We start from the raw sequence: 26587 nt of genomic DNA on the forward strand, positions 1-26587 counted from the left end.
CTCTACAGGTGATTTGTTTGAAGCTGAACTCTCTAAATGATGGTTTCTTTGTAGCTGAACTCTCTACAAGGTAACTTCTTCTAGCTGATGTCTTTACAGGGTCACTAGTAAACCAGAACTAATAAACCAGAACTAGTCACTAGTAAACCATGGTGGTTTCTTTGTAACTGAACTCTCTACAAGGTAACTTCTTCTAGCTGATGTCTTTACAGGGTCACTAGTAAACCAGAACTAGTAAACCAGAACTAGTCACTAGTAAACCATGGTGGTTTCTTTGTAACTGAATTCTCTACAAGGTAACTTCTTCTAGCTGATCTCTCTACAGGGAGATTTGTTTGTAGCTGAACTCTCTACAGTTGATTTGTTTGAAGCTGAACTCTCTAAATGATGGTTTCTTTGTAGCTGAACTCTCTACAAGGTAGCTTCTTCTAGCTGATCACTCTGCAGGGTGATTTGTTTGTAGCTGAATTCTGTATAGGTGATTTGTTTGTAGCTGAGTTCTGGTTTCTTTGTAGCTGAACTCTCTACAAGGTATCTTCTTCTAGCTGATGTCTTTACAGGGTCACTAGTTTGTAGCTGAATTCTCTACATGGTGGTTTCTTTGTATATAATTGAACTCTCTACAAGGTGACTTCTTCTAGCTGATCTTTCTACAGGGTGATTTGTTTGTAGCTGAATTCTGTACAGGTGATTTGTTTGCAGCTGAACTCTTTACAGAATGGTTTCTTTGTAGCTGAACTCTCAACAAGGTAACTTCTTCTAGCTGATGTCTCTACAAGGTCACTAGTTTGTAGCTGAGCTCTTTACATGGTGGTTTCTTTGTAACTGAACTCTCTACAAGGTGACTTCTTCTAGCTCAGTGGCGTAGCGAGGGGGTTTTCCTGGTTTTCTCGAAAACCCCTTTGAAAATGAGTTTGAAAAACTTATTAAAAATTAATATCGTAGAAATCGTAGAATCGTAGAATAATCGTAAAAATCGTAGAATGAAAGCAGCAGAAAAATCGTAGAATAATGGAACAAAAATTAATATAACCTAGCTGTAACTTTAAGCATACATGTATAAAGTCAATAACTTACTATTTGTACACACCGGGCTATTTTTGCATGCATTTTGGGTGTAAAACTCAAATATTTTCCGGGGGGCTGTGCCCCCCAGACCCCCTGCTCTGTCATTTGGAAAACCCCTTTCAAAACTCCCGGCTACGCCACTGTAGCTGATCTTTCTACAGGGTGATTTGTTTGAAGTTGAACTCTCTACAAGGAAACTTCTTCTAGCTGATCTCTCTACAGGGAGATTTGTTTGTAGCTGAACTTTCTACAGGTGATTTTGCAGCAGCTGAACTCTCTGCATGATGGTTTCTTTGTAGCTGAACTCTCTGCAAGGTAACTTCTTCTATTGATCTCTCTACAGGGCGATTTGTTTGTAGCTGAACTCTCTACATGCATGGTGGTTTCTTTGTAGCTGAACTTTACAAGGTGATTTCTTCTAGCTGAACTATCTCTTTCCATAGTTGCATGAACTCCCTACAAGCTTCTTCTAGCTGATCTCTCTACAGGGTGACTTGTTTGTAGCTGATCTCTATATAGGTCACTTGTTTCTAGCTGATCTCTTGAATTCTCTTCAGGGTGACTGTTCTATTAGGATGACTGCTCTATTAGAGTATCTCGATCTCGCACTTGCTGCACCAAGTTGGATTTCATGTCATAACTCCGTGGATTTAAGTCTGATTCTTCTACACCATTGATGAGCCTTTCTAAGATGATAACTCCATCTGTACAGCGATTTTCAAAGCATTACTCCAAGTGGTTTATCTGGTAGGCGTGGCAAGCAGTCGTTTTTTATTAGCTACTCTCGATTGCGTAATTGATACACACTGTTGGTTTTTTCGTTGTACCTTTCTGGTTTTTAGCTCGATTTCTTTCAAACCACAAAAGGTTTGAGGTTCAACAGTTAACCTATTCACCGACCGATTTTCAGCTTCTTCCCATTCGCGATTTACCCTGTAGGCATGACAACATATTGGAGTTATTTTTCGTGAATAATCGCTCATAACTCTTTGCCTGTTTATCGTATCTAATCCAAAACAGCCAAGCTGTAAAATAACAGTGCGGCCCTCAAAAGGCTATGGTGAAAAAAGATGTGAAATTCAAGGTGGCGGCCAAGAAATGGCTGTGATGGTAGATTAATGGTAAAAATTTTAATAACGACAATTCAGGTGATTTTTGTGCCGCTTGGTCTTGGCAAAAGATTCACCTAAATTACCGTTATTAAAATTTTTACCATTAATCTACCATCACAGCCATTTCTTGGCCGCCACCTTGGATTTCACATCTTTTTTCACCATAGCCTTTTGAGGGCCACACTGTTTTTTTACAGCTTGGCTGTTTTGGATTAGATTTCATTTCTTTTTGTATTTTTATACCCCAAAGCCGGCCATAGCGGCTTTGGGACTTATTTAACCTGTCTTTTTTCTTTACCACAGGAAGAAGAAAAGATGAAGCAGATGTACTTTAAATATTTCTGATTTTATCAGTAAATGTACAAATTATATATATATATATATATATATATATATATAATACATATATTTATTACAGAACTCTCCATGGTGGTTTCTTTGTAACTGAACACTCTATAAGGTGACTTCTTCTTGCTGCTCTCTCTACAGGGTGAATTGTTTGTAGCTGAATAATCTACAAGGTAACTTTTTCTAGCTGATCTCTCTATAGGGTCATTTGTTTGTAGCTGAACTATCTACAAGGTAACTTCTTCTAGATGATCTCTCTACAGGGTGATTTGTTTGTAGCTGAATTCTGTGCAGGTGATTTGTTTGCAGCCGGTGAGCTCTTCACAGAATGGTTTCTTTGTAGCTGAACTCTCTACAAGGTAACTTCTTCTAACTGGTCTTTCTACAGGGCAATTTGTTTATGGCTGAATTTTCTACAGGGTGATTTCTTTGAAGCTGAACTCTCTACACGGTAGTTTCTTTGTAACTGAACTCTCTATAAGGTAATTTCTTTTAGCTGATTTCTCTACAGGGAGATTTGTTTGTAGCTGAACTCTCTACAGATGATTTGTTTGCAGCTGAACTCTCTACATGATGGTTTCTTTATAGCTGAACTCTCCACAAGGTAACTTCTTCTAGCTGATCTTTCTACAGGGTGATTTGTTTGTAGCTGAATTCTCTACAAGGAAACTTCTTCTAGCTGATCTCTCTACAGAGAGATTTGTTTGTAGCAAAACTCTCTACAGGTGATTTCTTTGCAGCTGAATTCTCTACATGGTGGTTTCTTTGTAGCTGAACTCTCCACAAGGTAATTCTTCTAGCTGATCTTTCTACAGGGAGTTTTGTTTGTAGCTGAACTCTCTACAGGTGATTTGTTTGCAGCTGAACTCTCTACATGATGGTTTCTTTGTAGCTGAACTCTCTACAAGGTAACTTCTTCTAGCTGATCTTTCTACTAGGTGATTTGTTTGTAGCTGAACTCTCTACAGGTGATTTGTTTGCAGCTGAACTCTCTACATGATGGTTTCTTTATAGCTGAACTCTCCACAAGGTAACTTCTTTTAGCTGATATTCTAGCTGATCTCTCTACAGGGAGATTTGTTTGTAGCCAAACTCTCTATAGGTGATTTCTTTGCAGCTGAACTCTCTACATGGTGGTTTCTTTGTAGCTGAACTCTTTACAAGGTAATGTCTTCTAGCTGATCTCTCTACAGGGAGTTTTGTTTGTAGCTGAACTCTCTACATGATGGTTTCTTTTTAGCTGAACTCTCTACAAGGTAACTTCTTCTAGCTGATCTCTCTACAGGGAGATTTGTTTGTAGCTGAACTCTCTCCGGTTATTTGTTTGCAGCTGAACTCTCTACATGATGGTTTCTTTGTAGCTGAACTCTCCACAAGGTAACTTCTTCTAGCTGATCTTTCTACTGGGTGATTTGTTTGTAGCTGAACTCTCTACAAGGAAACTTCTTCTAGCTGATCTTTCTACAGGGAGATTTGTTTGTAGCTGAACTCTCTACAGGTGATTGTTTGCAGCTGAACTCTCTACATGATGTTTTCTTTGTAGCTGAACTCTCTACAAGTTGACTTCTTCTAGCTGATCTTTCTACAGGGAGATTTGTTTGTAGCTGAATTCTCTACAAGGAAACTTCTTCTAGCTGATCTCTCTACAGAGAGATTTGTTTGTAGCAAAACTCTCTACAGGTGATTTCTTTGCAGCTGAATTCTCTACATGGTGGTTTCTTTGTAGCTGAACTCTCCACAAGGTAATTTCTTCTAGCTGATCTTTCTACAGGGAGTTTTGTTTGTAGCTGAACTCTCTACAGGTGATTTGTTTGCAGCTGAACTCTCTACATGATGGTTTCTTTGTAGCTGAACTCTCTACAAGGTAATTTCTTCTAGCTGATCTTTCTACTAGGTGATTTGTTTGTAGCTGAACTCTCTACAGGTGATTTGTTTGCAGCTGAACTCTCTACATGATGGTTTCTTTATAGCTGAACTCTCCACAAGGTAACTTCTTTTAGCTGATATTCTAGCTGATCTCTCTACAGGGAGATTTGTTTGTAGCCAAACTCTCTATAGGTGATTTCCTTGCAGCTGAACTCTCTACATGGTGGTTTCTTTGTAGCTGAACTCTTTACAAGGTAATTTCTTCTAGCTGATCTTTCTACTAGGTGATTTGTTTGTAGCTGAACTCTCTACAGGTGATTTGTTTGCAGCTGAACTCTCTACATGATGGTTTCTTTATAGCTGAACTCTCCACAAGGTAACTTCTTTTAGCTGATATTCTAGCTGATCTCTCTACAGGGAGATTTGTTTGTAGCCAAACTCTCTATAGGTGATTTCCTTGCAGCTGAACTCTCTACATGGTGGTTTCTTTGTAGCTGAACTCTTTACAAGGTAATGTCTTCTAGCTGATCTCTCTACAGGGAGTTTTGTTTGTAGCTGAACTCTCTACATGATGGTTTCTTTTTAGCTGAACTCTCTACAAGGTAACTTCTTCTAGCTGATCTCTCTACAGGGAGATTTGTTTGTAGCTGAACTCTCTACGGGTTATTTGTTTGCAGCTGAACTCTCTACATGATGGTTTCTTTATAGCTGAACTCTCCACAAGGTAACTTCTTTTAGCTGATATTCTAGTTGATCTCTCTACAGGGAGATTTGTTTGTAGCCAAACTCTCTATAGGTGATTTCTTTGCAGCTGAACTCTCTACATGGTGGTTTCTTTGTAGCTGAACTCTCCACAAGGTAACTTCTTCTAGCTGATCTCTCTACAGGGAGTTTTGTTTGTAGTTGAACTCTCTACATGATGGTTTCTTTGTAGCTGAACTCTCTACAATGTAACTTCTTCTAGCTGATCTCTCTACAGGGAGTTTTGATTGTAGCTGAACTCTCTACATGATGGTTTCTTTGTAGCTGAACTCTCTACAAGGTAACTTCTTCTAGCTGATCTCTCTACAGGGAGATTTGTTTGTAGCTGAACTCTCTACGGGTTATTTGTTTGCAGCTGAACTCTCTACATGATGATTTCTTTGTAGCTGAACTCTCCACAAGGTAACTTCTTCTAGCTGATCTTTCTATTGGGTGATTTGTTTGTAGCTGAACTCTCTACAAGGAAACTTCTTCTAGCTGATCTTTCTACAGGGAGATTTGTTTGTAGCTGAACTCTCTACAGGTGATTGTTTGCAGCTGAACTCTCTACATGATGGTTTCTTTGTAGCTGAACTCTCTACAAGTTGACTTCTTCTAGCTGATCTTTCTACAGGGAGATTTGTTTGAGGCTGAACTCTCTACAGGTGATTTGTTTGCAGCTGAACTCTCTACATGATGGTTTCTTTGTAGCTGAACTCTCCACAAGGTAACTTCTTCTAGCTGATCTTTCTACTAGGTGATTTGTTTGTAGCTGAACTCTCTACAAGGAAACTTCTTCTATATAGTTGATCTCTCTACATGGAGATTTATTTGCAGCTGAACTCTCTACATGATGGTTTCTCTGTAGCTGATCTCTCTATAAGGTAACTTCTTTTAGCTGATGTCTCTATAAGGTCACTAGTTTGTAGCTGAACTCTCTACATGATGGTTTCTTTGTAACTGAAGTCTCTACAAGGTGACTTCTTCTAGCTGATTTTTCTAGAGGGTGATTTGTTTGTAGCTGAACTCTCTACAAGGAAACTTCTTCTAGCTGATCTCTCTACAGGGAGATGTGTTTGTAGCTGAACTCTCTACATGATGGTTTCTTTGTAGCTGAACTATCTACAAGGTAATTTCTTCTATTGATCTCTCTACAGGGCGATTTGTTTGTAACTGAACTCTCTACATGGTAGTTTCTTTGTAGCTGAACTCTACAAGGTGATTTCTTCTAGCTGAACTATCTCTTTCCATAATTGCATGAACTCCCTACAAGGTAACTTCTTTTAGCTGATCTCTCTACAGGGTGAATTGTTTGTAGCTGATCTCTCTACAGGGTGACTTGTTTGTAGCTGATCTCTATACAGGTTACTTGTTTCTTGCTGATCTCTTGAATTCTCTTCAGGGTGACTGCTCTATTAGGGTGACTGCTCTATTAGAGTATCTCGATCTCGCACTTGCTGCACCAAGTTGGATTTCGTGTTATAACTCCGTGGCTTTAAGTCTGATTCTTCTACGCCATTGAAGAGCCTTTCTAAGATGATTGCTCCATCTATACAGCGATTTTTAAAGCATTGCCCCAAGCGGTTTATCTGGTAGGCGTGGCAAGTAGTAGTTTTTTATTAGCTAATCTCGATTGCGTAATTGTTACACACTGTTGGTTTTTTCGTGGTATCTTCCTGATTTCTAGCTCGATTTCTTTCAAACCACAAAAGGTTTGAGGTTCAATAGTTAACCTATTCACCCACCGATTTTCAGCTTCTTCCCATACGCGGTTTACCCTGTAGGCGTTACAACATATTGGTGTTATTTTTCGTGAATAATCGCTCATAACTCTTTTGCTGTTTATCGTATTCCAGCCAACGTTGGTACAGTGATGCGCCGTTATACCCCCTTCAGTGTGCCAAATTTCAAGGCAATCGGATATTGCGTTCGAGTTTTATAGCAGTTTTTGTAAGTGTGCGAAAAGAGGAAGAAAAATAAGAAGAAAAAGAAGAAAAAAAAAACGAAGAAACTAAGCCAATTTTTGAAGTCGCATATCTCTGGAACGCTTGAAGCGATTTCGCTCAAATTTGTAATGTGGAGTGCTGAAGGTGGAGGGAATATCCACAGCAAAAATCGTCTTGTTTCATCAGGGCATCACAGAGCTACGGAGTTGCGAAAATTGCGTTTTCTTTCTTCCTGTCAATATACTCACGGGTGTTGCGCGCCGGCTTCTTGGGCCGCACGACACACTACCGTGTGTCTTGATTTCAGCCAAAGTTGGTACCGGATATGTCGTTCGCGTTTTATAGCAGTTTTTGAAAGTGTGCGACAAGAGGAAGAAAATTAAGAAGAAAACTAAAACGGAGAAACTAAGCCAATTTTTGGGAAGTCGCATATCTCGGGTATCCGTGAAGCGATTTCGCTCAAATTTGGAATGTGGAGTGCTGAAGTTGAAGGGCATGTCCACAGCAAAAATCGTCTTGTTTCATCAAGGAAGCACAGAGCTAGCTACGGAGGTGCGAAAATTGCGTTTTCTTTCTTCCTGTCAATATACTCACGGGTGTTGCGCGCCGGCTTCTTGGGCCGCACGACACACTACCGTGTGTCTTGATTATTTATTCAAATGTGCATCGTTCTTTTTTCATTTTCTTCGTCATCGCATCCCATTGAAGCGATTTTCTTTCAACTATGAAGTCGTATTGCAAAAAGGCTGCGGCTATCAGGGGGTTTTTACACAATGTATCTGTACATTTAATTTCACTAAAAGTTGTTTGTTAGTTTATGAGATCGCTTTTGTGCTCTTTGAAGATTCAAACTTGCCGCCATGACGTCGAGGTGTGAGGCGCCCGACTCAATTCCCAAACCCAAACAGTGTGGAAGTGGGCAAGGTCATTAGCCATAGCGAGCTGGCTGATTTGATAGACACTAACTCTTGGTTTAATTGTGAGCAGTCACTGATTTGTTTTAATTTCGCCATGGTATGCCTCCACTGATCATGACTCATCAGCGTGACTCCGGCCCATGCAGGGCCGTACATAGCTATAGCTAGCTGTTTCATACCCGCTGTAGTGATACAGTTGAAGTAATTTACTGCTACATTACCCGTGCACGTCTTTAATCCCTTCAGTGCCTGTGAAACTTCAGCGTTGACTTAAAAAGCCAGCATCAGCGCATCACCTTTCAGTCACAGCACTTCGTAGACCCTCATGCAACCACCCACAATTATAGAAACTCTAATGATAGCATGATTATTGTAATAGTAAACATTCCCATAAAATTTTTTAAAACAATGACTACAATAGCACAAGAAGCCAGATATACTAGTGTTTGGCTATGAAGTACCACCAAGAGTTTATAACTATTGATATAGCAGTGGGGTCTTGGTACCATATATTATTTTTCTTCGCCATTTGTGTGATTTGTCCATTGACCATAAACTCACCCGCCAACAGTCACAACATCAGTATCCACCCTGCGTATACAGAAAGGGATACAGTATGGAAAGGCACAGCTAACTAAAAACATGTAATCATGCATAGTCAGACTAACATGTCAACAAACACTTACTTCCACTATTATGATTATTGTTAAAGTGAGCATCCAACATAGTCATTCCCAAGATGTGTTCAACATACTGCAGCTGTTGATGACCAATTTTGGAGTACATTACTTGACTTCTTTGTGGTTTTCACCTCATTGTTGACATAACAATTTGTGTTGCTAGGAGACATATAAACTAGGAGGGACTAGTGGTTATAGCACAATGGTAAACAAGTTACAACAGCAAAGAGAAATTTAATAAACTAGCAGTAATTGGATAGTTGATAGATAAAAGTAGAAGACAATTAAATTTTGTAGTTTTTCCAGTCCAGACCTGATTGTTTGAGGATAAGCACATTAGCTGCTATAAGCATGAAAAAAAGCAAGACAGACTAAATTTCAATGCGAGGTTTATGATGCAAACTCATTGTGCACCTACCAATGTGTTACCCTACCACCCCCCTTGGATGTAAGGGGGGCTTTACGAGGCGAATTGACATGAAACTGCTGCTTTACTATGGGGCATTTGACAATCATTCATTAAGCACCCAAGTATTTTTTCTACGCTGTGTCAAATCCCCCACGTTACAACTGGAGCCAATGGTGGGGATTTGACACAATAGGTTTGCCCTACCATGGGACATTTAACATTCGGTTGTTCCCACTATATATGTCCAAGGGGGGTAGTAGGGCAATACATTGATACGTGCATTTTATATAATATGGTGCATCTACAGGGGTAAGTAGATTAAGCCCGTATCTTGCGGACCTAAGCATGTTCCTCTCCTGTTTTGAAAACTAATCTTTTATTGCCTGCCCCTAACTGGAGTTTGCCTGACACCTTCAACATCACAAGAAGGTATCTAAAATGGTTAATTTAGTTTTGACCATTGGCAAACTACAGCACTCAACAATTATATCAGAGTATACATGTAATAGTTGTAACACGGGCATGAGGGCTTTTCCTGATATGCATGCCGGACTGCCCGAGGGCCGCAGGCCCGAGGGCAGAGGACGTACATTTCAGGCAAAGCCTGAATGCTCCGTGTTACAGCTAATATGTAACACTTTGCATGGGTAGATCAAAGAAATAATACCTTTGATCTGGGAAGATCAAAAGGAACAATTCCTTTGATACCTAGTATTTTCTAGGAACCCGCCGATTATGCTGGCATAATTATGAGCATAATAGGTGTCTGAAAGCATTGAGCATAATGCTAGCATAATAGGTAGAATATTTGTGTAATAGTATGAATTCTTGCTTATCAAAATAGCTATCACAAAAAGATCGATATACTCTAATAGAACAGTCAGTAACTCTAATAGAACAATCATATAACTGACTGTTCTATTAGAGTATATCGATCTTTTCTATGATATACATTTTGACAAGTAAGTTTGTGCTTCAGCCACTTATTATTTATCCATAAATTGGAAATTATTACTAGAGCATGGGAACTGAAGCATAAATAATTGGGCATAATTTGAGTATAATGGGTAAGTATTGAGCATATATTTAAGCATAATAGGTAAATTTTTGAGCAGTGCAGCATAGCATAATAGGTAAAATTATGAGCATAATCGGCGGGTCCCTAAGTATTTCTTTCTTTTAAAAACTACTAATATAAAACCTATATAGGCAAGATGCACTTTACATTGTGGGTTTCATGTGGCTTACAATTGAGTCTACTGTGGCTCTCAATTGAGACAAACTGAATCCCACAATAAAACTATCTTTTGGTGATACAGTTTCTTATACATTTTGAAAAAGTGCTAGTGCTATAGTTGAAACTTTTTTGACACTATACCAAACCACATCAAAAACACTTTCAAGTACATCAAAAGTACTCTCAAGACATGAAGTAACTTCAAAGGCTTTAAACTGATTGATTTAATACCTTTAAGGCTTTAAATACAACTTCTAAGTATTGCATAATAGTTGTAATTACCACATTCACCCCTGATCTTCCTTATATGTCAAAATAGTCTAGCTGTCAAAACAGCCTAGTTGTAGCCCTGCTACATTTCGTACTAGTCCCCATACGAAATGTAGTCCGGGCGGTTCCTTTGATCTGAGGTGTTAAAGTGTTACATAACTCTATATATATCTTCCCAGTTACTATATAGTAGGGTTAATGGTTGTCTCAGATCTGCTCATATTATTATCACATCAATCAATTGATGCATAGTAATTACAGTATACTGTATGTACGCATTGAGCTGAACCCTCAAAAAAATTAATATTATCTCATTTGTAGTATTGACTTACCCGCTAATCATTAAAATGCCTGACACATTATTTATAGCCAAAGGTTTCACCATACATTATAGGAAGCCATAAAAGTATATAGCCTATTATGCACCTATCAATGTAATTCCCAACTACCACTAATATGGGCTGAGGGTGGAGAAAGGTCGGGGATGGTGGGGAAATTGATTGCTAAATTTCCCTGACATAGTGGGGATTTGTCTTTACTAAAGACTCAGACAGTAAAGGTGCTTTCAGTATAGGAAGGAGTGTCTCAGTTGCTAGCTATTACGTTCATACTAGAATCCACTCGAACTAACTCATCACTAGACCAATGCCACACAACCGTACAAATCCCCTCCTAACCCCAGTATTCCCGGGGTTTACAGGTCGAGACTTGGTTGGGGTTTGCATCGCCAGTATTTCCCCAGTAGGTGGGGAATTGTAATTTTCCGTTTTGCAAATCCCCACCTTCCCCCACCTCAGCCCATATCAGTGGTTGTTCTAAAGACCTGTTCAATGAATAAAGAATATTGATATTTTATTGACAGCAACATCAGTAATTAGAAGTAACAAAAAATAGTCAATTTAGTTCAATCTTCTGCTAGCTGTTGTATCTTCAGCATGGCTGTACTGAGTCCTATCCTCTATTCTGCAACAACAACAAAAGCCTTTTACTCAAAGAACTATTCAAACAACACTCTTACCACTGGCTATAGACAGACTGAATTCCTGTTCAAAGGTCCTTTTATTCTGTCTGTTGACCTGTCATATAACATCACTTCTGTAGATTCTAGGTCATTTTATAAGGTTTCATCTACACATGTTGATGACTCAGTTTCTGTAAACAACTTTTAATGTTACCCTTTTCTTTAGTGGTAGTCGGGGATTACATTGATAGGTGCATTAACCTTTCCTGAACTGTTGGTGGAAGCACTTGTCTGCTCTTGACATCTTTGTTGTTATCACCATCTTGGTTGGTTGAAACGTTGAGAAAAAGTTCTCTTTTGTTTTTAGCTGTTTTCTCAGGGTTCAGCTCAACTTGTTCACGGTCTGACCCACACAGCTAGAACAAGCCAGCTAGCTACGATGCTCTGGCCTACACAAGCATTGTACATAAGCTACTATGGCATAGGAGATTCCTGTATAAAATTACGACGGTAGTTATGTAGCCGTTTACAATGACATAGCTATACACGAACTTACCTGGCAATTCACTGGGAGAATAGTGTGATGCATTCAGTGCCGTTAGGCGGCATATTCATTCCAAGGCATACATTCAGCAACAACTCGCAGCTGATTCGGCCCCACTTGTCACGCACAGATTTCAACTAGACTAATTATATCACCAACCCACTGCTTCAGCAAGAACAGTAGCCTCAACTTTGCCGGTTCTTATTTACGTGAAACATCACGCGAGATATCACGTGAGTCCTTGCAGGAATTTGAACATTATTTTCACAGTTTGAATGAATTTTCTCTTAGCAAGTCACTTTTAGTAGCGCTTCTAAACACTGAACTTGGAAGCTTTTGCTACTAATTTAGCTAGCTAATCTGTTGCTTAAGCTCTTATTAGGCATGCATGCATGCAGTGTCTCCTGTAGTGTTCTCTATTCAACAAAAAGTAGTGATATCCTGTGCCAAAAACAGCCCAGCTGTAAAAAAAGGCAAGGCCAAGAATGCACAAGTACATGTTCATGGAGTAACTACAACCAAAAGACATGATATCAAAATCTGGCCAAGAAAGCATTTACAGTATAGGCACTTTTGTGCATTCATTTACAGTCCAAGCAGCTTCAAAGAGTTTGTTAGAGAGGATGGAATTGATCCCAATGTTCCCAGAGTAATGGGTACCACAGTTACTGGTTGCTGCCACATCTTCCTCACTTCATTATTATTATTATTACTAGGACCGCGTCACATACAACCAAGTACATACACCAACGTTGCAACCTACCCATTGGGCAAGTATAAACAGTGCCATAGGAAACACTCAGAGCAGTATGCGTGTACCTGTGGAAATGATACATATGCATACGTACACAGGCAAGGAAGTTTAACTGGAATCAGAAAACCACAATACTAAAACACAACCTACACAAAAAAACCAAGTTAAGTTAGCTATATTGAAAGTAACTATATATTGTAGGTGTGACATGTCTCTGAAGATGACTCAGCAGTGAAGTGAGGCTATGCAGAATAAGGGATATGGCGAAGGCACGATTAGCAATTGATCCCAATCAAGCCAATATGGCACAACAGACTCTGTTGTAACTAGAGGCCACTGGTGATGTACCTGTATATCAGCGGTGTGGCATTGGCACAGTGATCACAGTCTATAATATTATGCATACAGCCATGCACAACATACAGGAGATAGTTACACATTGTTTTATATGCAGCACTGCATCGGCTTCTTGTTTAGCTATTACAGACTCACAGTAGAGTAGTAGTTAAGCCGAGTGGAAAATAATTCCAGCCACCAGCAAGCCAGATGAAGGTGCCGGTATAATGAAAATAATTCCAGCCGCTAGCAAGCCAGATGAAGGATGAAGATTTAGACCTATCATACAACTACAACTACCAGTACAAGTATTACATTACTCATTACCTTGCTGTTCCAGCTGATTGTTTATGAGCGCATCAGCTGGTATCCCAACTGGTCATCAGCTGGTTCTTCACTGCATGACGCCTGGAGCGCATATCCTGCACACAAAATACACAGTTACAAATATTTAAACATACTTGTAATGTTGTTGCTTACCAGTAAAGTGGTGCCTGGCCTCTCCGCGGACATTTACTAATCTTCTCATTCGAGCAATCTGTAATTACGTAAGAGCATGGTGCCAGGCATTATATAGAATTACACGTATGGTAAAGTCATCAGCATGAACAGGCGTACTTATTATACGGTTGTGCCTTCAGTCACAGGCGAATCTATCCCCGCTTAGTTCATGTCTCTAGGCCTCGTAGTTTTTTCAAACATTATTTATTCATTCATTATTAATGACGTAATTTTAACCGCATTTCGTATTATTCTTACTAGCGTAAGCGACCGATTAACGACCATAGCACGTACCTTACAATCTATTTTCGTGCTGGAACGACCTATCATCATCCAGTTTTCACTAATAACACCGTCTGACCTTGGTCTATCACGTGATGAATTTTGACTTGAATGTCGAGTTTACTTTTTTCTCCACGAACGGAAATGTGATAGCATGTAAAGTACCGTTTATCGACCACCGGTACCTATTATCGATCGTCAATACAAATGCTGCATACGAATTATCGACCAAGGTCTTAGCTATAATACTTGCAAAAACTCTGCCACTACCCCACATACCCCATGCAATACAGTTGGTTATATGTGACCGGGCCTGCGATAATAGGGCATGTGGGCACATGATTTTTGCCTAATTTTTCACACTTTCATCACTCATAATTTTTTGTACCATTATGCTATGGTATTGCAATTTTCAGCTCGTAGTCAGTATTTAATTGGCATCATGATGCAAGTTACAGAATACAAAAATACTATTCCAGCACTGCGATATGACCTGAAGAGTGATGGGGTGTAGTTTGTACCCACATGCCCTGTTTTCGCAGGCCCGGTCACATATAGTGTTATGACAAAAAAAAATCATTGTAATCGGGTATACATAACAGAAGTCATGTGCATCACAAGTTTATACAGTATATTTATCCACACAAAAGGTACAAAGTCTTTGTTGTCCGTCACTGTCCATTACAGTCTCTTCCACACAATCTTCATGCACCCATCTTCCACATCCACAGTAGATCCACTCTGCTCCAGCACCTTCCAATACATCATCTTCATACCTTCCAAAGCACATACAACATGTATCTGGGTCAATAGCTTCATCGTCCTCGTCCTGTCCAGTGCAATCAACAGATTCACTAGTTCCACTGATCACAGTCAAAGTGTTAGTCACACTTACATCACTATTCCTGACTCCAGATGTGGCTGTTCTAATAACAGTGCTAGTAGCTGCAGTAGCAGGTAGATTTTTGGTACATGTCTGATCCTTAGGCTTTCTCTTAGCATTTCCTCTTGTTGATGACACCTTAGCCTTTTCTTGCTGCTTCATTGCCTTTTCTCTAGCTTTCTCCTCTGCTTTTCTAGCTTTCTCTTCTCTTTTTCTCTTCATTTCTTCTTCTCGTTGCTGTTTCTTTGCAATACGTTCAGCCTTTTTTCTTTCTTTCTCTATAAGTGCATCTTTCTTAGCTTTCTCCTTTTCTTCAAGCATGGCCAAGCTTTCATCGCTTGTAAGTAGTCGCGCTTTGGGTACTGATCTTTTAGGTGCAGCAGGAGTAGTAGAGGTACTAGGATTTGTTACTGGATAAATGAGAAACTCTCTTAAGGGCGGGGTAGAATTCTTGGGTGATGATGTGATAATGGTTATTGTACTCTGATTGTCTACAGGTGGTAGTGAGGTAGCAGCTGATCCAGATGAAAGTAACTGCTGCTCAGAATTTGTAGGCAGTTGCTCAGAAGTGACTGGCAATTGCAACTCAGAAGATGTTGCTTCAGGTATTGCTGATAACTGCATATCCATAGAGACCAGTTCATCAGTTACTTCATCTTCAGGATATTCGATTGGAATAGGACTGATTGGAGTAATTTCCTGTAAAGAATCAAGTAATGATCCACTTTCCTGTTCTGTAGGGATGGAAATGTTCACCTCTGGATGATGGAGTCTCATCCATCTGATGTAGTTAGCATCTACGTACAAGTCATGTCCTTCTTCATATCGTCTCTTGAATAACATCTCTTGCTCCAAAGTAAATCCATCCCTTCTTTCATCTGTGGAAGCACCACTGTTATCTCCAAAATTCATATCACCTTGGCAAGGATGTTCAGCATTAGAATCATTATCAGAGTTTCTTTCAGGTCTGACTTGTACAACACGAATAGCAGAAACATTAAGTGGATAAACACCACAGGTTCGAAAGCCTGATATGATATTTGTTGGAATAACAGCTTTTGACCAGGCTTGAACAAAAAGACTGACAAAGTTGAATTTTGTAATTACTTTTCCAGGATTGGTCTGAAAAAAATCGTGACACACAGTTCTCCACTGTGCTTTAAGTGGGGAAAAAACTGTACAGTCTAGAGGTTGAGCCTCATGAGTGGTGTGTGGAGGCAAACATAGAAGCAACACTTCATTTCTTTTAGCATGCCGAACAACCTCAGGCTGATAATGGGTACTGTGCCCATCTAGGAGCAACAGAAGTGGACGTTCACACACTGCGTGCTTCAAGAAGTGTCCACTCAACCAAGATTCAAACAAGTCAGTGGTGATCCACCCAGAATCACTGTAACCATAAGTCATACCAGGCAAACCACCACTGGTCCATGCGTGGTTAACACCTTTTGCTTCAAAAATTACAGTAGGTGGGATGACTTGCCCAGTAGCACTCCCACAAGCAACAATAGTTATTTGTCCTTTTCTGCCTGTTGAACGATATCGAACCTTTTTAGCTCCAGTTTTTGTCACAATGTTAGGTGCCTTAGGATCCAAAGGGACTCCACTTTCATCAACATTATATATCTGCCCTGGGGAGTTCGTTATTCCATGTTTCTGCATCACAGTCTGAAGCAAAGCAAAGTAATCACTAATTGTCTCTTCGTTTACTGCATCCATGCGAACATGTGCAGTATTATCTCCTCTTCTTAATGACAAATCACCCTGCCTATCCCTGAATGACCTCCACCAACCTTGAGTTATCCCACTCTCTTTTCTTAACACACCCTTTTGCTTTGCATATGATTCTGCAATATGTAGAACGTCTCTTCTTGTCTTCCCAAAGCCCACCTCAGAAGATTCCTTTAAAAAATCTGCAAGTTCTTTCTCTTCATCATCATTTAGGTATTTTGGTGGACCAGATTTTGTCCCATGTTTTACTCTGCCACTAACCCTATCTTTTAATGTTGTAGCTGGAACACCATAGACTCTAGCAGCTTCATTAACTCCACACGTGGTGGTTTCTACAGCTTCCATGGCATTTTTCATTTGCTCATTTGTCCACTGCTTCCTTATTTTCTTAGTTGGTGTGTGTAATACCGCCGGTGCTGACTTCGAACGCTTCCTTTTCTTCAATACTTTCCTCTGTCCTTGGTGTCGTGGCATATCGAACAACCTAGTAAAAAATGATTATAAGCAATGGTTACAAGCTAAACATATATCACTATACATAATTAACAGCTTACAGGCGACTGAAAATACGTGAAAATTGGCAAGACCATTAACACGAGGTAGTAGAATAACACGGGGAGTAACCGAAAGAAACACGGAAAATACTTAGGCCGATAATAGGTACCGGTCGATAATCGGTCGCTTACTATACTTGGTTGTATAACTAGGACCGCGTCACATACAACCAAGTACATACACCAACGTGACAGCCCCCTGGTGAGGCTATTAGGTGGAGAAGGCACGATCCCCAAATCAACTCAATATGTCACAGTAGTTACAGATACAACACAATAGTGGCATCGTAACTAAAGGCCACCAGTAGCTAAGTGCCAGTACATCATTGGTGTGATAATGACACAGTGATGTGTACAAAGTATATGCATACACAACCTACAGGAGATGCACAATACTGTAGGAATATACAAACCAGGTGAACCAGATAAAGGAAGACAGCCAAGCCAGCCAGAGCCTAGTAAGCTAGGTAAAAGCAAAATGTAACAATAATACAAGAAAACATTTAACACATACCATGCTCTTTACAATACATTATTACAAACAGACAACCAAACCAACCAGAGCCTAGCAAGCCAGAACAAATATAAAATACAAGACATATGTACATTACAATACAAACAAAAATACCTGTCCTTGTGCAGCTGGCATGTCAAACCTATTCAGGTGTCCTGCAGCCATAGATACACGGAGCGCATCCACTGGCAGCTGGCATGGCAACTTGAGACTTAGTGTGCCAGCTGGCAACACTTTCAAACACAATTGAACAGCAATTCTCTCGTCTAAATAGCCATTTGAATCTGCTCGATTGGTAGTGGGTATATCACGTGCTGTTTTGATCGGCATTAAATAGAATTGTCGTACGTTTCTATCACCTCCATGGAAACATTCACCCATTATACGATTATCTCTTCATACAACATGGATTCTATTCCCGGTGAGTGCGAAACCTTAGGCCTTGTAGTTTTCTCAAACATTATTTATTAATTATTTATTTATTTCATTCATTATCGTAAGCCCTCATTTATCGGATATAGTTTGCGCCCGCGATTGCACCGCCCACACGAAACCATACAGACGGCTGTAAAAATACTCACAGATAACCTTTGACTTTTGTGTCGATCATATCAAAGTTTCAGCCTTCTAGGACCTTCCACTGAGAAGATATATGCATTGGAAGCAGGTGGTGTGATTACTCAGTTATCGTCAGGTTATTTCCATTATCGGCAACACATAGGATTGCCGTACATTAATAATCAGCAGTTCTGAGTTCTTCTACTATTTCGATCTGTACGCAAAAAATTCTAGAATTTAAAGTATACTGGTGTAATTATGAGTATTTAAGGAAGTCTCAAACAAAATTTCATACAATTCTTATACGTGAAAATTTGGCTACATTAAAATGTTTTTTAGATAATGGAATTTTTAATATAACTTTCGATACAACTCTAGCATCATAATGGACAAAACACACACTTATCAATATCAACATCTTCATTATCAATACAGTCTTCATGTATCCATCTTGTACAGCAACACATTAGCCACTCCCTCCCTGTGCCTGCATCATCAGCAAAGTGACCAAAACACACGCAGCACCTGTCAACATCAATCTCATCATCAGCATTGTTTCTTGCCCTCTTGGAAACTGATTGTATTTGACTACTAGGTTTTCGTTTGAGGTACCTCTGCCAGTATTGTCTTCTGCTGTATTGGGGGAATGGTGATCACTTGCAGCATCATTAGATACTTGTTCTGAAATAAGTGTGGAACCGTCTGTTAATGCATTCTGGGTTACACTGCCTGCTTCATCGTCAACATGTGTATTCCTCCTCCTCTGCTTTCTCTGTCGTGGCTGCTTAGTTTGTTTTTCAAGGCGCTTTGCTTCCCTCAGTGCTGCCTGCTGTGCTTTCTCTTCTTTCTTACGCTTCAATTGCTCTTCCTTCAATTGTTTTTTCATTAATCGCTCTTGCTTTCGTTGTTCCTTTTCTTCAGCTTTTCTCTTTTTCTCATTCTCTTTCTCTTGCAAGGCTTTCAGACACTCTGCACTTGTTAGTACACATGCTTTTCCTGTATTCATAGTTTTAGGTCGAGATGTTTTAGCTACGGGCACATTGAGTAGCTCCATCAAAGGTGATCGTTGTGCTCCATTGGCTGTCAATATAGCTGCTGACTGAGTAGAGCATGCTCCTGAGTTCCTATGAGATGTAGGAGTGTTACCACCACTTGTGTCTTGCTGAGCCGTGCCTCTCAAGTGATCAGGATGGTTGACCTTCAGCCAAGCTTCATACTGTGCATCTGGTAGGTCAAACCCTTCCTCGTACCTACGGGCATACTTTCGCTCTTGGTCAATTATAAAGGTGGTGTCACGGTCCATAGAAGATAAAGCATCACTAGGTACATCATTTCCCAACTGGTCAGTTGATTCGCCATCTCCATCATCCTCTAAAATAGGTACACGTAACAGCTAAGGTTAAGATAAGTGAAGGTTAAGTACCTGGTCTGAAGTGCTCAGGATGGTTAACTTTCAGCCAAGCTTCATACTGTGGATCTGGTAAGTCAAACCCTTCCTCATACCTACGGGCATACTTTCGTTCTTGGTCAATTGTAAAGGTGGTGTCATGGTCCATAGAAGATAAAGCATCACTTGGTAAATCATTTCCCAACTGGTCAGTTGATTCGCCATCTCCATCATCCTCTAAATAGGTATGTATAACAGCTAAGGTTGATATAAATGAAGGTTCATTACCTGGTCTGGAGTGTTCAGGATGGTTGACATTCAGCCAAGCTTCATACTGTGGATCTGGTAGGTCAAACCCTTACTCATACCTATGGGCATACTTTCGCTCTTGGTCAATTGTAATGGTGGTGTCAAGGTCCATAGAAGATAAAGCATCACTCGGTACATCATTTCCCAACTGGTTAGTCGATTTGTCATCTCCATCATCCTCTAAAATAGGTATACATAACAGTTAAGGTTAAGATAAGTGAAGGTTATCATCACCTGGTCTGAAGTACTCAGGATGGTTGATCTTAACCCATGCTTCATAGCGCTCATTTACAAGGCTATAACCATCATTGTACCACTGCTTAAAATCAAGCTCTTCCTGAATTGTGAAGTAGAGGCTGTTTAGTTCCATGGTGGATGAACTATCACTCATTACAGTTGGAAGAACCCCGCTCTTGTCTCCTAAAATGTTTGCCTAGCTGACATGTTATTGAAAATCACTGTTACCTGCTCTGGTGTGCTCAGGATGGTTTATCCTCAGCCAAGTTTCATATTGTTCATCTGGTGAGTCAAACCCTTCCTTGTGTCTCTGAGCATACTTCCATTCTTGCACTATCAAGAATGTAGGCCTGTCACATTCCAAAGAGGATGAAGGATTGTTAATTGGCTGCTTGTCACTTGATGTATCTCCCAAGTGATCAGTTGATTTGCCACTATCATTGTCCTCTAGATACATACAGCAGCTAAGCATGCTATAATTCAGTATTACTGTTACCTGCTCTGGTGTGATCAGGATGATTGATCTTAAGCCATGCTTCGTATTGCTCATCTGGTAAGTCAAAACCTTCCTCGTATCTGCGGCGATATTTCTTTTCTTGCTCAAGTGTGAAGGTGGGCCGGTCACATCTCACAACAGTCCATCAACTTGCTTGTCACTTGGTCTACTGCCAGACTGATCAGGAGATCTTTTGTTCCCTGCAGGAAAAACGCACAAAATTATAATATATCATTTTATATACCCAATAGCATACCAGTTGTTGCTTCACTGACATTCGACAGATTATCTGTTGAGTTTAAGACTACATCCCTGTTAAAAGGGTATACCCCAGACTTTCTGAAGCCAGCAATCACATTTGTCAGCAAAATAGCATTTAGCCATGCTCCCCGAAATACTGCACAGAAGTTAAACTTAGATATCACCAATCCAGGATTTCTCTGATAAAATCTGTGACATTCTTGTCGCATTGCTCCTTTAAGGGCTTGAAAAGACTGCAGTCCAAAGGCTGGCATACATGCGTGGTGTGAGGTGGTAGGCAAAAAATAATGACCTTGTGCTTTGCAGCAAACTCCAGTGATCTCGGCTCAAAATGTGTGCTGTGGCCATCTAGCAACAGCAGTAGAGGACGGTAAGAAACTGCATGGGTCATAAAGTGTTTAGTAAGGAAAAAACTGAAGAGCTCATGGTCCACCCATCCATTATCACTTACTGCAAAACGTGAGCCTGGTACCTCATTCTTCATCCACAAAATAATTGAGCTGTTTAGCAGCAAAATTAATATAATGAATGGAGGAATAACCTGCCCAACTGCACTGCCACAACCAATTGCTACTTCTGCCCTGACGTTTGGTACCTAACCTTCTTTTGCCCTTTCTGGGCAACTACTTTAGGTGGACATGGCTCTAATGGCATTCCCGTCTCAACCATATTGTATATAGCTTTTGGGTGGTCAGCTAACCCATTCTTTTCAAATACTCCCTGGAGTAGATCGAAGTATTCATTTAAATTCTCACTGTTCACCGCATTCATTCTAACTCCAACAGTTGAGTCTCCACTCCTGAGGCGCAAAGAAGGGTTTCTCTTCATAAACTTGTCCCACCACCCATTGCTGATCTTCACTTCCTTCTCATTTCCAGGCTTATCATTAATATACCTCTCCACTAAATCCATGACTTGCCTTCGAATTTTTCCATAGCCTAGTTTAGCTGTAAGGATTAGGTGGTCCGTAAGTAATTCTTCCTCCTCCTTCGTCAAATAAGGCCTAGGTCCAGGATTCGTGCCATGAATTACCCGTCCACTCAGCCTGTCTCTCAAAGTTTGGCGAGGTACTCCGTACTTAGCTATAGCTTCAGAAGGCTTTAGTTCTCCACTTGTCACCGCGTTCAAGGCACCAGACATTTGTTCCTCAGGCCATAACTTTCTTTTGGACTGGATACGGGACTTATTTGGACCACTACCGTCTCGGGAATTGGGCTGACGTCTCTTAAACCCTTTCTTCTTATTATTAGGCATTCAACAGGATGAAGGACTCCACAAATTGACCTGTAACAAAAGATAGTAACATTTTTAGTAGCTAGAGTAGTAAGCAGGCCTAACTCACAATAAAACGTAGCCATAAAACACAATAAAACAGTCAATTCCTTGCAGCGTGCTTTCGTGACAGTACACGGCCCGGAAAACAACGGTTATGTTACGTGTTTTAAAATTATTTTTTTTGACCGATAATAGATGTGTGACGATAATTGAGGGCTTACGCTATTAATGACATAATTTTAACCGCGTTTTGTATTATTCTTAGTACTTGGTTGTACGTATAATTATTATTATTATTTATCTAGGACTGCGTCACATACAACCAAGTACATACACCAACGTGACAGCCCCCTGGTGAGGCTATTAGGTGGTGAAGGCACGATCCCCAAATCAACTCAATATGTCACAGTAGTGACAGATACAACACAATAGTGGCATCGTAACTAAAGGCCACCAGTAGCTAAGTGCCAGTACATCATTGGTGTGGTAATGGCACAGTAATGTGTACACAGTATATGCATACACAACCTACAGGAGATGCACAATACTGTAGGAGTATACAAGCCAGGTGAACCAGATAAGGAAGACAGCCAAGCCAGCCAGAGCCTAGTAAGCTAGGTAAAGGAAAAATGTACAATAATACAAGAAAACATTTAAAACATACCACACTCTTTACAATACATTAGTACAAACAGACAACCAAACCAACCAGAGCCTAGCAAGCCAGAAAAAAATACAAGACATTACAATACTAGCAAACATACCTGTCCTTGTGCAGCTGGCATTTCAAACCTATTCAGGTGTCCTGCAGCCATAGATACACGGAGCGCATCCACTAGCAGCTGGCATGGCGACTTGAGACTTACTGTGCCAGCTGGCAACACTTTCAAACACAATTGAACAGCAATTCACTCGTCTAAATAGCCATTTGAATCTGCTCGATTGGTAGTGGGTATATCACGTGCTGTTTTGATCGGCATTATATAGAACTCTCGTACGTTTCTATCACCTCCACGGAAACATTCACCCATTATACGATTATCTCTTCATACAACATGGATTCTATTCCCGGTGAGTGCAAAGCCTTAGGCCTTGTAGTTCTCTCAAACATTATTTATTAATTAATTATTTATTTATTCATTATTAATGACGTAATTTTAACCACGTTTCGTATTATTCTTAGTACTTGGTTGTATAGTTATTCATTCATTATTAATGATGTAATTTTAACCGCGTTTCATATTATTTATTATTCTTAGTACTTGGTTGTATAATTATATCAAAAACACAGTTTAACACAACAAAAATATAACTGGAGTATTTAAGGCATCGAGTTGCTACCAGTACTTGAGAGCTGAAGAGCCTTCCTCAAAATTGTAACAGTTCCCAGAACAGCTGTTTTCTGCAACACATATTGATTTACACTGTGTAAGTCAAGCTGTTTAATAAAGCCATGAAAATGATTGGACATTGCACTAAGTGCTTCAATGACAACAGGAATTATTCTTGTCTTCTTGTTCCATAGATGTTCCAATATCCTTAAGTCCTGATACTATGTAATTTTTCACATTCCTTCTCAAGAATTCTTTTGTCAGCAGGTATTATTATTATTATGATCCATGAAATAAGCAATTTTGTTAGAGGCAAAAAGATATTGGTCATGTTTCTAGCACTGCAGCATTAACAGGTACACATACTGGGCTAGTGTCTATGGTGGTGTGATGATTTGCTAACACTGGTCTGTCTGTAACTTTATTAACTACCATGCTTGTAACAGCTTTAAGACTTCACAACCATCTGCAAAGGCCAAAATGGCAAAAATCATCAATGAGACATAGACTGCCAAGAGGTGATTATTTGCTGCTTCAATAGCTAATGCAGTAACTAACAAGAGGATCTGGCTATCCCCAACCACTTACAACTTAGCCTGTTTGTGCCCCTCCCCTTGCCAGCTCCTGGATCCACCGCTGCATGCCACCCCATTTTACAGTCTGAATATGTCTCCATGGCTATGCTTACATTCATTTAAGTATAGGTTATTGTATATATAAATCTGAGTATCTGCAATTTTTAGACTAAATACAGAGAAAGTAGTTTAGTGGGGGGAAGAGCTGACCAGAGTATAGAATCTGGGAGCAGAAGGCCTGGGGGGTGCAGCCCCCTAGAAGCTGTAGCCATTAAAGCTTCAAGAGTTAATCAGAATCAATTAATCTAATAACTGCAATTTGAGGCATTAAGTCATGAAACACACTATAGTGTATGTGCAGTCAATGAAAAGCTGGTTTTAGAAAAGGTATTAGTGATATCTCACACAGCATTTACAAAGTAATACAAAAATGGTATCACTTGGTACAATGGGAAGAGATCCAACTGTCGAATGAGGAGTGAATGGTTTGATTCCTGCAAGAGTTAAGTTTATTATTTTTATTTTTAGACTATAACGCTTTTTATGAAGTGCTTGGCTGCTCTATTAGGGTATTCGAATGTTCTGTTAGAGTATATCACTTTTGCAGCTTTATCATTCTAAAAGTAATAATTTCAGTGTTTATTTTGAGGGAGGAACAAAGGAGACTTCAGCCCATTAGCTCACCCTGCTTATGCTTCTGAATCGTACAATAATCACCTCAGATATCACTTTTGGTGCATTTGGAAGGTGTATAAATAGCATAGTTGATAACTACTTTAAACCATACCTCTGGTAGCTGCTACCATTGGTAGCTTCCTTATTCCAAAATAACCCAGTGGTAGGCCTCCAAAAATCATCTTTTAAAACTAGGGATAATTTCTAATGACATTTCAAACTAGTGATAATTTCCGATGGTTGCTGTGACTGGAACTAGGCTAAGTACATGACACACAAAAAATATCTAATCAATTTAGATACTTACTTGAAGATGTCTATTGGATTTTAATACCTCATGCAAGCTTTAAAGTATAATATGGGATTAGATAAATACAACAAATTGTTGAGTATCAATCATTATTGTCACATTTCAGGTGTCAATGGTACTAATGGCAGAGCTGGAGACCCTGGTACATCAGGTGCTGTAGGAATAAAGGGTCAGGATGGAGTCAGAGGTCCACAGGGACAAAGTGGAGATAGAGGAAATGATGGTCCTGTTGGATTCCCTGGCAAGTGTAAATGCTATCAAGTATGTGAGCACTTATTGTACTATACAATAATTGTTAAAAGTTTTATCATAGTTAAAAATGTTTATTGCTATTATCACCTAGTACTATCCCTACTGGGACCTGTGAGAAGGCTATTTACAGCCAATGTGTCAGAATTTTGTCAGTGAAACTTTGTTGAATGGAATAGATAATTTCACACCAGTATTAACTGGATCTTTTGGTAGCATTCAGTCTAAATATTTGCCAAAGTAACTATGCATAATTATTATACAGCTCAACTGAGATTTGAAATGTCCTCTGAATTCTACCTCAATATTGACTTCTTGCCAGCAGAGGACAATGGGTGGCTAATTAATAGTATGTGTGTGGAAAGTAGTGCTTGTTTACCAAAATGGCACATTAAATTCCATGAAAAATTACTACCTTGCATTGTGGTTATCTGGTTGGAGTCATAAATATCTGTGAAGTTCTACATTTAGGTGCTATAGCTGTATTTTGTAGGGAAATATTAGTGATTTATGAATGTATGCAGGTCACTATACTTTTATGTGAGATGTAAGGAATGAATCATAAAATTATAAAACATGAATACAACAGATTTAGAAGTAGGCCCTGGCCTATTATGCTCAAAATTTTGCCTATCATGCTTTTGATTTGTGCTCAAAAATCAAGCCTATTATGCTCAAAATTATGTTTGAGAGCTGACTGTTTTATCAGAGTACATCAGTGTATCATGACTGCTGTATTAGAGTAAGTGACTACTCTATTAAAATATCTCAATCTTACTTGTGCAAGGTGTGAATAGCCAACCAAGAATGGTTATTCTCTTTTCGCATTCACATTCACCTAAGCCCTCATTTCTTTTTAATAACTCTTGTTACATTGTCCAGCTGCCCAAACATTTGGTAGCACTGTGAAGCCCTTTAAATATCAGAACTGTTAATCAAAAAAAGCGCTTTGATACAGGCAAGAACAAGTGAGTTATGAGGCTTTAAAACTATTCCATACATTTAGTATGGATGATTCAGGCTTGCAAACATGTTTACAACATGAAAACATGCTTGTTCCTGCACAAAACCATTGGGAGTGAACACATGTTCATCTCTTTGATATTACTATATTTGGCGGGGGCTCAGGTGGATGTGTATTGACTATAATTGAGCTATCTGAATGAAATTCAGTATAATATGTATTGGTGGTGATCATTTGCTTTCTTTCAGGTGCACACGTTGCACATTATAGATTAATACAAATTTTAAATATTATTTGTAATATGCT

The 26587-nt window shown here is 39.5% G+C and overlaps 3 protein-coding genes across 3 annotated transcripts in view; 1 reads left to right on the top strand and 2 right to left on the bottom strand.

Moving 5' to 3' along the window:
• LOC136267015 (uncharacterized) overlaps window positions 1–26587 on the top strand; it is a 176550-nt gene that overhangs the window by 33566 nt on the left and 116397 nt on the right. The window contains exon 8 of the mRNA XM_066062065.1: window positions 25175–25329. Coding sequence (XP_065918137.1) covers window positions 25175–25329 — 155 coding nt within the window. The remainder of the gene's footprint in view (window positions 1–25174; window positions 25330–26587) is intronic.
• On the bottom strand, window positions 14535–17173 carry LOC136267034 (uncharacterized). The gene has a single exon (XM_066062095.1). The coding sequence runs from the start codon at window positions 17058–17060 to the stop codon at window positions 14595–14597; it is 2466 nt and encodes an 821-aa protein (XP_065918167.1). The 5' UTR covers window positions 17061–17173; the 3' UTR covers window positions 14535–14594.
• Window positions 18581–20602, bottom strand: LOC136266481 (uncharacterized). Its single transcript, XM_066061496.1, has 5 exons — window positions 20374–20602; window positions 20143–20328; window positions 19968–20088; window positions 19636–19892; window positions 18581–19583 (listed from the first exon to the last, which is right to left on the bottom strand). The coding sequence occupies exons 1-5, from the start codon at window positions 20600–20602 to the stop codon at window positions 18679–18681; spliced, it is 1698 nt and encodes a 565-aa protein (XP_065917568.1). The 3' UTR covers window positions 18581–18678.

This window comes from Dysidea avara, chromosome 9 (assembly GCF_963678975.1).
Source record: "Dysidea avara chromosome 9, odDysAvar1.4, whole genome shotgun sequence".
Lineage (NCBI taxonomy): Eukaryota > Metazoa > Porifera > Demospongiae > Dictyoceratida > Dysideidae > Dysidea > Dysidea avara.